Genomic DNA, 11,708 nt, shown 5'->3' with positions numbered 1-11,708 from the left:
TATATATATATATATATATATATATATATATATATATATATATATATACACTGCTTGCAGTCCACCATGAAGGTATATCCAGCATTTTGACATGTCTTGATATTTTGCATGATTTTTGTGTAAGCAAAAGGCTCTGCATAACCAGATGAAGTTACATGTTACCATATCAAGTAATAATAGAGATAATGATGATGATGAAGATGATAATGATGATGGTGATGGTGATGATGGTAAGGATGATGACGACAATGTGTCCACAAAGGATGAATAATTGGAACTTGTTAAGACATATTTCAGAGCCTATCAAATGCCTAAACGGTAATTTATCTTTCAAGTGTTCCTCCATGCTTTCAGTGAAGTTGGCTGGAATTAGCAGAATCACAACAGACCTGTTGAAGAAACAGATTCTGTCATAGTAGTTAGTAAAGTACAGCTGGCAGGAAATATAATTATAAAGACTCTGACCATCTTATCGCTAGATTAAGATAAATAACTCATAAAACTGTTATTCAGCTCTGGTTTCCATAGTATCAATAGTGAGATTTAACTCCTGACAAAATGATTAACAGCTGTAATAGGTTGCTGACTCTCTTTTAACTTGGTACACTGAAGGAATGAAGTTAGATGTATATATTTCAGTAGAAAATAACACAATGCTTGCACATATAAATTCGTTATTCCCTATACAAAAGCGTAGCAGATGGCAGAATCAGCAGAGATTTGGTAGAACACCATTGTGACTTTTGATTTTCGGGTGCATCACTTTACTTTTTGTTTTTGAATCCTACTGAGGTTGACTTCATCGTCTATCCTTCAAGAATTTCTTAATTAAAACCAGTCTAATGAACATGAGTCAATTTAATCAACTTCTTCCCTCCCCATTGTTCTAATATCTAAGTTAGATGTGCAAAACATTTTTTATAAAGGAAAATATATTAGGATATTATATCCATTAATGTAAATATGTATTTGTCAAAAGTGGTGAATTGGCAGAATGATTAGAATATCAAACAAAATACCTTGCAGCATTCTTCTGACTCTTTACATTCTGAGTTCAAATCCTACCTGGTCAACTTTGCCTTTCATCCCTCTGAGGTCAATAAAGTAAAGTACTAGACAAGTACTGAGATTGGCAATATTCACTAATCCCTGCTGGCCAAAAGTCACTCAACAGTAAATCAAAATTCCATAAACACTATCTGTATTGACTTGAATGGAAAAATGTGTCGCTCAAGAAGGATTTCAGTTTGAACATTTTTCATGATGTTTCATATTCAGATGCTTTTATTAAATTCATTCAGTTGTTAAACACTGATAAATCTGTGAATTAAATGGTTTTCATTTACTGTCAGGTGACTTTTGGCCAGCTTTGTATATATATATATATATATATATATATATATATATATATATATATATATATATAACACACACACTTAAGGTTCAAGGGCCCTCAACTTTTCAATACCTGGCCAAAACAACCTCAGAGAGCTACAAGGCATAGATGTGAATGTATTCAAAGAACATTTAGACAAATTTTTATTTGATATACCAGATGAACCTACATCACAGCAAGAAATGCAAAGAAGGGTAGTTTTGTCCAACTCACTACTTCATCAGGACCAAATCTATAGAGACAGCTAGAAAATGAGTTTGAAAGAAACAAGCAATTCCACTAATGACAGAGCCCCAGCATGGCCACATCCTCTTGCTAAAACCAATAAGAGTATAAGAGAAAAGAAAAACCTCAGTGTTTGTTTAAATTTTCCCGTCAGCTCTGAACAAAGAGACTAACTAATGTCTGAATACTTGAGTTCCACACAGTGAGCACGTAAAACTTCACATAGATTAAATTAAATAAGATTGATTTAAAACTACTGAACAGAAACATATTAAAATTAAGGGTGTTATCTGGAGCTGACAATTTGTGAACTTAATACCAGTATTACATCACTACCATCAGGTAACCAAGAACTACACTTCTCATTTAAGATATCATTATTAACATTCCACTTGAAATCTTCTATCTTCAACTGATTTCAAATCATCATCCACATAGAAATTATGAAATTCCTGTTGATCTTTATTAGGATCTTCTAAAATTTGCTGTACTTCATTAATTGAAACAACCTTTATCTTTGTCTTTCTTTTCTCTCTGGAAATGTTTGTGTGTTGTTTTGCAGAGGGAAGATTGGTAAAAATACTCAAACAACACCTAAATTAGTACTATTGTGTGCAGACATTTGTAAACAGCATAATTCTGTGCTGGCAACCTATCTTTAATCTGATTAGCTGATCAGTTTATAGTCCGACTAAAATTTAATAAAGGATTTCTCAATTCCCAATATAAATTCAGTTGAGTGCCAAGTCTAAAATTCCTGGGAAATCAGGAAGACAGTCTGATTAGGTTTAGATTCAAATGTTTTGAAGCAAACATTTGTGTGCTAAGGGTGCTGCAGTTCTCAGTCTCCAAATGCAGGAGTCAGTATCTCATCAGATGGTGAAGCAGCTCTGTAAGTGTTTTGGCCCCCTTCCACCATGACACCAAAGCTGCATGGGTCATCCATCTATATCAGCGAAAAAACTTCTGCACAACAATAAGAGCTTTGTTGATTCAACAGTTGTAATTCTGAGCCAGATGTTGTTATCTGCCTCAATGCTCATTCCTGCTGCACCACTTGCCTTTTCTCTTCAACCAGATGTAATGGCTTGCTTTCTCATTGTCTTCTGACAATTTTCTGATAATATCTTTTAAAATGAACGAGCTGATCTTACATCTTGCCTGATATTGCAAAGATATATTTTATAGATTATTCTGCTTCAGAAATCTCCAGTATAATGGTATTCCTATAATAATTATTAATTCATATAAATGGCTAAATTTAAAAGATAATGTATTGACCCTTAAATAGCAAAACATTATGAACTTGTTTACCTCTAAATTTCAAATCAGAACACATATCTTACTTTAACCACAACTCACCCAACTATTGTGAGTGGAGACCAGCTATTCTGTAAGAGAAAGTTTATATTTTTCAGAGAATGCTTAATCTCAAATTAAATTAAAAATTAAATTTTCTTTTTTTTTTGCAGGAAATTGTGTTGGTTTTATTCTTTGGGATAGAATATATAGTGCGTTTGTGGTCTGCTGGATGTCGTAGTAAATACATGGGTCTCAGAGGACGCATACGTTTTGCTCGCAAACCAATCTCCATTATAGGTAAGGCTTAATCAAATTCTCTTCTGAATTGTCAATCCATTTTGTCATTGCTATTGTTGCTGTTGATGTTGTTATTATTTCTAAGTATAAAATGCATGTATGAGAGAGAGATAGAGAGGGAGATGGAGAGAAAGAAAGAGGGGAGAGAGAGAGACTGAGAGATTAGAGGTAACATTGCATTTAATTTCTGGACATTAGAAGCATCAACAGGAGACATGTCTCTACTGGTATGGCTTTATGGAAATAGTACATAAATGAACAATGAATGCACAAGGACAAGGTGTGCGGTCCATAAAGTGTATCTGTGAACGTGTAAAACTGGACATGTCATGAAAAGACTTGCTTAGATAAGATTCTAAGATGTTGAACCTTGCCAAGAAGATAACAAAAGACCAAGACAATTAATGATGTGCTATACATTAGACCTGTCCAATTCATTGTTGCATAGCAAAATGGACATTAAAATACTGATAAGGATTACGATGTTTTGTATCAAAGTCTTTACCAACAAACTGGAAAATCACAATTAGCTACCTCCCAACTATGTACTGCATCACGGTCATTCCTATTAATGCAGTTGGCAGTTTTCATTGATTTTTGTGTATGTTGTGCTTTGGGGTAAGGTTTTCTCTTATTTGTTTTTTTGTTTTTTTACAACTGTAGCAATTTGTAGCATGAAATTGATAGATTTTACACCACTAGCACTTGAGAGGTTGTCTAGTAAGATTAAATGCCCCTCTACACTGTTTTTATTCCAAGAGATTGCTTTCCTGGACTAGTTACTATCATTACAACTTGGAGAGTTCATATCTTCTCTGCAACTAAAGTATGTTTTGAAAACCATACACAATATTCAACAGCTAGCAACCAAATTAGAGATGCTATCAATATTCATAATTGTTTAAGGTGGTGAGCTGGCAGAATTCTGAGTTCAAATTCCACCTAGGTCGACTTTGCCTTTCATCTTTTCAGAGTTGATCACTAAGAACACGAGCACGTGCACACACACACACACACACACACACACACACACATACACACACACATACACACAGATATAGCAAATAGGCTTCTTTCAATTTCTAACCATCAAATCCACTCACAAGGCTTTGGTCAGCCAGGGGCTATAGTGAAAGACACTCACCCGAGGTGCTGTGGCATGAGACTGAGCTTATGATCACATAGTTGAGAAACAAGCCACTTAGCCTCAGAGCTTTTGAATAATCTACACCTTAGCCCTTTCATTACCAACCCAGCTGAAACCACCTCTGGCTCTGTTGTACAAATGTCTTTATTTCATAAGTTTTGAATTAAAATCTTCCACCAAATCTTAGTCGCAATTTATGTTCCTAACACTACATTAATGATAACTATGTTCTGTTGTGTCTGGGGAGAGTCATTCTCTTTTGGTGCCTTATAATTTAACACACTCAGTTTCTTCAAGGTAGGTATGTCTTCTTAAGAATCACATATTGCCAGCCATCCTGGTCTTTTGTCACCTCCATTAGGCTCAAAATCTAGAGATTAGCCTTCACCACTTTGTCCCATGTCCTTCTGGGTCTCCCTTTTTTGCAACTGCCATCCACATTAAATGAGCAGCACTTCTTTATACAGCTGTCTTTCTCCATGTGCATCGCATGTCCACACCAATGCAGTTTTCTTTCTTGCATATTACACACCTATAAGGTACCAAAAGAGAATGACTCTCCCCAGACACAACAGAATATGATTCAACACACAAACTCACATAAAGAATCTTGCAAATCAAATCCAAAAACGAGATAACTAAGTTATTTTACTAAATTCTTTGTTATATTTAAAATTAATTGAAAGAAACTAAAATTAAATATGGTAACAAAAGGATTAAACATGTTAATACTCTTTAAATTCAGAGCGTGTGGAGATATTCAATTGTTTTCTAACAAGAAACAATTATATGAATATAACAGATTTGTTTCTTAGAAACCATACAAACACACTCTTTCTCCCCCGTCTCCCTCCCTCTCCCTCTCTCTCTATCTTTCACACACATTATTATCTTACATGGAGACAGAGACACTCTACATTCATAAACGTATATATACAAGCACATACACACACACACATACACAGACACAGCTAAAATATTCGCTGTTCAATAGATAAGGCAAAGGACAAATCTACTTGAAATCATAAGAAATGCAGATGTTTCATTGAGTTACTAAGCAAAATGTTTAATTCATATTTTTCTAGTATCTATGATACACTATTATTGCATCTCAAGAGAGATTCAAAGTCAACTACCATCTGTTTTGTCTTATTGAAACTAGACCTAATTAGTATTATTTTTAAGATTGTCTGTGACACAAAGAAATATTGAGCGACTTTTTAAACATATACACTAGATATTTCTTTGATAATATAACTCAGGTAAATGTGTATATGGCTAATTTGATAGAGTAGCTTAGAAGAGGCTCATGGCGGATTTTTCTGACATCTTGGATGGTGTTGTTGCTGCTGTTGCATACATATATATATATATATATATATATATATATATATATATATATATATATATTCGAGACTCTAACCTGAAAAAGACCACTTCTGCATTCCTATATCATCATCATCATCATCATCGTCATCGTCATCATCATCGTCATTGTCATCATCGTCGTCGTCGTCGTCGTCGTCGTTGTCATCGTCGTCATCATCATCATCGTCGTCATCATCATCATCATCATCATCATCATCATCATCATCGTCATCATCATCATCATCATCATCACCAACTTTTAGTGTCTGTTTTCCATGCTGGTATGGGTAAGATAGTTTGGCTGATACTGGCCAGCTAGAGAGCTGCACTAGGTTCCAGTCTGTCCTGGCTTGGTTTCTATGGTTAGATGTCCTTCCTAATGCCAACCACTCCACAGAGTGTACCAGGTACCTTTAACATGTCACCGGGATGGATGTTGTTAATGCATTACTGGCTTTCTTCATGGCACCAGCAGTGCTGAGGTCACCATGTACGTACAAGACAAGACCCCTCAACTGAGTGGGGTATAAGATTGAGAGATATGGAAGTATGATGGGCGGAGAGGAGCAGGTGTCTTGCTGAAGAGGTGAATACATGGCTCGCTCATCTGGAAAGAGGGATGTTAAGTCAAGATAAAAGGTGAGAGAGAGAGAGAGAGAGAGAGAAAGAAAACAGGGGTAGCCGAACAAAAAAGGTGGGGGGATAGGTAAGTGCACTAGAGTGTGAAAATAATAAGACAGATGAGTATAGATGGACGTGGCAATGGATGCAGTGAATATCAGTCTGGGGGAGAGAAAGTGAAGGAAAGGAAATGGGAGAGGGTCACTGAAGAGGAGAAGGTGATAAATGGTAGTAGTACAGATATGTGAATTTACAGATATCTGACCTTTTCTAACCTATTTACAATTATACCTTTAGATTTATTTTATACCGTAAATCCTCGAGTATAGTCCGCCCTTGAGTATAATATGCAGGGGATTTTTAGGGGGCTGTACCTCTGCAAAACCTAAACCTTGTGCATAATACGCACCCCTTCTCTAACTTGAGTTAAGGAGGTCTATATAACATCCTTGATTTGTAAACATATATATATATGGTAACATCCTTTATTATTATTGTATATATAACATAATGCAAACGTCTAGCTTTTTTGTGCACTTTGTTTGCAGAAAATAAAGAAATAACAGTAATAACGTCTGTGAAAAATAAATATTAAGTAAATTGCCTTTACATATTTATCACTTAGAAAATTTTGCTTAGAAAATATTTTTTATTTTTAACCTCGTATATAGTACGCACTAGAAATTTTGACCTTTAAATTTTGGGAAAAAAGTGCAGATTATACTCGAGGATTTACAGTATCTAATTTATTGAACTGTTACTAAGTTAACTTCTTATATATGCCTTGACATATATAAAGACATCATCTTTATTTGTATTTAAACAGTACCACAATATTATTTCTGCCTTTTTTTTTTATAGTCACCACCACAATTACTACTACTACTACTACTACTACTACTACTCAAATACACACACACACACATACACACACACATGCACATCTGCAACAATGACAGATTTATATTTCAAAATATTCCTGACAAAATGACTCTCACATAATTACAACTCTCTTTAATATTATTTAATCATATTTATTATTCATATTTTGTAGTTATAATGACTTATTAATTATTTATAATTATGTTATATAATAGCTATTGCTGATTGTTGATAATTATGTTATATGATGATAATTACTGTTGATAATAGTTGTGTGGATGTAAACATTCCTGATTGTTATAGGAATGGTTGTAGAGAAGAAGAAATGCATTATATTGAAATATCACTGATAGTATTTGCTTTCTACCATTGTTAGCATGGTTTGCTCATTACAATCATTTCAGCCAATTATAAACTTTATGTGTTATCATAGGTGCTATTGTTAATGTATTGAATTATATGATATCTGAAGCATAATGCTATGTTAAAAATTGAGTTTTAAAATCCATAGGTATTTTTCTCATGCATAAGTACCTTTGTAGTATATTGAAATATATGTGTGCATGTATGTGTGTATGTACATACATACATAACACACACATACACACATACGCATACAAAGGATGTTCATTAAAGATTTCCCCTGACCCATTTCCTAAGGACCGGAATAAACGAAACTTGACATAATTATTAGTCCTTCTCCAAATTTTTTTTATTTATGCGCCCTTTTAAAGCCTAGCCAGGCTCATGGGCCCGGTTTCCCGGTTTCTATGGCGTATGTGTTCCCCCCCCCCCACCAGCTGGATGGGATGCCAGTCCATCGCAGCATTACTCAAGAAACAGGAAGAAAGAGTGAGAGAAAGTTGGGGCGAAAGAGTACAACAGGGGTCACCTGCCAGAACCTCGTGGAGCTTTTAGGTATTTTCGCTCAATAAACACACACAACACCCGGTCTGGGAATCAAGACCGCGATCCTCCGACTGCGAGTCCACTGCTCTAACCACTAGGCCATTGCGCCTCCACCCTTCTCTAAATAGCCACTACCAATAGTGATACATTTCTCCCATTGCTTTATGCAACTGTGAATACCTGTCTGTGGAAGTTGTTAGGATGCATCTGTAGCCAAGACTTTACTTTGGAGATAAGTTCATCATCATCTGAAAAATGCTTCCCTTCAAAAAAGACTTCATGGCTGGAAAGAGCTGGAAGTCAAATGGTATGAGGTCAGGAGAATAAGGGGGGATGAGGAAGGATTTCATAGCTGCAGGAGTGTGCTTTCATCTGGGCAAAATGCACATTGTGAGCTGGGGCATTGTCTTGGAGGAGGCAGACTCCTTTGGTCAGCATGCCACACCTCTCTGCTTTGATGGCGTTCACAATTTCTGCAGCAGTGAAGCATAATATGAAGTTAAGTGTGGTGCCTTTGCCAGAAAATCCATCATCACTACTCTGTGCTGGTCCCAAAAGACTGTGAGCATCACCTTGCCTGCTGAGGGTTGGCCATGAGCCTTCTTTGGAGGTGGTGAGTTATCATGCTTTTATTGCTTTGACTGGACTTTAGTCTCAGGATCATAGTGATGGACCCATGTTTCATCCTGTGTGATAAGTCTGCTGAAAAATTCCTCCTCATTTTCTTGACACATTGCCAAAAGAACCTGGGGGCAATTGACTCGCCTCTGCTTCTGAAAAGGTGTGAACATCTGGGAAATCCATCGTGCAGAGAATTTCCGCATGTGCAAATAGTCATGAATGATTTTTTTCCATGGACCCTGCACTTATCTTCACTTCTTGGGCTAGTTGCCAAATAGTTATGCAGTGATCCTCCAAAATGCCATCTTCCACTTTATGGATAGTGTTGTCATCAATGATGAAATGTGTTCATCCACTGTAGTGTTTAGATTTATCACTTCTGGTTTGGATATCAAAGTCCTCATAAAAATCATCTTAGATTTTCAATCATCCTCCTCTTCATAATCATCATCATCATCATCATCATCACCATTATCACCACCACCAACAACAACAACATCAAAACTACCACCACCACCATCTCTCTCTGTCTATCTATCTATCTCTGTCTCTCTATCTATCTATATATTTATCTATCTATCTGTCTATCTGCCTCTCTCTCTCTCTCTGTTTATTTGTGTGGGCATCCAATTATGTCTGTATGTGTAAACTCTCTCACTCTCTCTATTTGTATGTGTATATTTCTGTGTTGTGTATGTGTGTGTGTGTGTGCATTTACCTTCAGTGTCAAAACATGTGTCACCAAAACAGGCTGAATGTCCAAACTGTCAATGTCCAAACACTCATGTCTAGTCACCTCATTCTGGTATCAGTGTTTTAGTTTGGAATTACTGTTCTTTTTGCGTTTGTGAACACTACATTTTCCCTATTTTTACCCTTTTATTTTCCCATATCAATACAAATATAATACCATGTTGTGTTCTTATTTCAAAATTGGCCTTGTTCCTAATGTTTGAAATCATTATTAGTGACAAGTGAGACATGGCTGCTTATACATATTCTTTGACATCCATTACATTTGCTTTCCTGCCTCATCGATTGTCCTGTTAATATCTTTTAATCCTATAATCAAAAGTGCACTTGAGTGCAGATGTTGATAGATGTCACAATTCTTTAGTGAGCTATTTGTAAGTTCAGTGAAAGAGAATATGGAAGAATTTAGATATGCATGTACATGTGTGTATGTGAATATGTATACATATGCATATACATATATATGCATATCTCTCTCTCTCTCTCTCTCTCTCTCTCTCTCTCTCTCTCTCTCTCTCTCTCACCTCAGTGGATTGCATATCTGAAAATGAAGCATGCTCTAAATTTCAGAGTAATAATGTGTTTACAAGAAGATAATTATATGTCTGGTCATAGTGTGACTACAAGTTTCCTATCCATAAAGGGGTCAGCCTTATAGATGACTTGTCAAACATACATATGTTCATGACTATTGGAATCTGATGAGTCTTCTATAAGGCTGAGCACTTTGTGGATAGGAAACGTGTAGTCACTCTATGACTGGCCATAACCCCAAGATTCCGAGTTCGATTCTAAGCAGTGACCTGAACAATAACAATAATAATAACAACATTGAAGAATACCTTAGGAATGAGAACCCAGGTTCGAAAATTCCCCAAGACACCTGAAGAAGGCTGGAGGGTATATCAGCCGAAACGTTGTGCTAACAACAAACAAGATGAGGAAAAATATCCATTGAATGTAAATAATGTACATAATTCCTCATCTCTTAAAATAGAACAATAAGTTTCCAATCCATGAAATGAAAAGCACGTGGAGACCATAAGCAGACAATTTAGGTAGGTTCTCCAACTTGAAATAGAACAAGGCTTTACTGATGATGTCACAAATATTACTTTTGACAAAGTTCTTAAGGTGTTTTGATGTGAACTATACCATTCCTTAATACATAATTATGGATACACAAGCTATCACAGTGGTTCTTACCCAAGGTCCGTTTGACCCTGGGCGGCCATGTGAGATTTTGTTGTTAAAATTCTTGTGTAATAGATCGGTTATTATTTCTTTATTGTCCACAAGGGGCTAAACATAGAGGGGACAAACAAGGACAGACAAAGGGGTTAGGTCTATTACATTAACCCCAGTGCATAACTGGTACTTAATTTACCGACCCCAAAAGGATGAAAGGCAAAGTTGACCTCGGCGGAATTTGAACTCAGAACGTAACAGCAGACGAAATACCGCTAAGCAATTCGCTCAGCGTGCTAACGTTTCTGCCAGCTCGCCGCCTTAGATCAGTTATTCTTCTACAATACATAAAATATTTTAACAATTTTTTAAAATATAATTTCTAATAATATTTAATTATAAAAATATAACAAGAATTTTTAAACATCAAATGGCTATGAGGGCCCAGTAGAGCAAAGTGTAATCAAAGGGGTCCATAGGTAAAAAAGGATTAAGAACCACTGGGCTTGAGAGTTAAGTGACTTGGTCTTATACACAAGGTATTGCTAATGGTAGAAACTATATCAAAAACCCTTCATTATATATATTGTTTGTTTTATATGAGGAAGAAATTGAAAGGAAGAGAGTGGAAGATGCTTACTTTTGAGTATGTATTTCAGACAAGATCACATGATGATAATAAAATAATAGACTCATAAAAATAAAGTGTAGAAACATAGAAGCACACAAAGATGCAATTCATAGTCTGAAAATCTCAAAATCCTGTCCTGATAATTCTTATAAATGTAACAAATAGTAGCTAATAGAAAATAAAGAAAGAAAGAAAGAAGGGGAAAAAGAAAGAAAGAAAAAAGAAAGAAAGAATGAATGAATGAAACATTAATAAGGAGACAGAAAACTCAATACAAACAATTTATATTCTATAAAACAAATTGAATCAAATTTGAAAATAAAAGAAAACCACCACCACCATCACCACCACCACCACCACCACCACCA

General features: G+C 35.6%; 1 protein-coding gene across 1 annotated transcript in view; it reads left to right on the top strand.

Moving 5' to 3' along the window:
* Window positions 1-11,708, top strand: part of LOC106867967 (potassium voltage-gated channel subfamily KQT member 1) — a 255,118-nt gene that overhangs the window by 139,745 nt on the left and 103,665 nt on the right. Inside the window, exon 5 of the mRNA XM_014913048.2 lies at window positions 3,094-3,220. Within this exon, the coding sequence (XP_014768534.1) occupies window positions 3,094-3,220 (127 nt within the window). The remainder of the gene's footprint in view (window positions 1-3,093; window positions 3,221-11,708) is intronic.

The sequence above is a fragment of the Octopus bimaculoides genome, chromosome 2 (genome assembly GCF_001194135.2).
Source record: "Octopus bimaculoides isolate UCB-OBI-ISO-001 chromosome 2, ASM119413v2, whole genome shotgun sequence".
Classification (NCBI taxonomy): domain Eukaryota; kingdom Metazoa; phylum Mollusca; class Cephalopoda; order Octopoda; family Octopodidae; genus Octopus; species Octopus bimaculoides.
The sequence above is the reverse complement of the archived record's forward strand: the minus strand, read 5'-3'. Positions and strand labels throughout refer to the sequence as shown.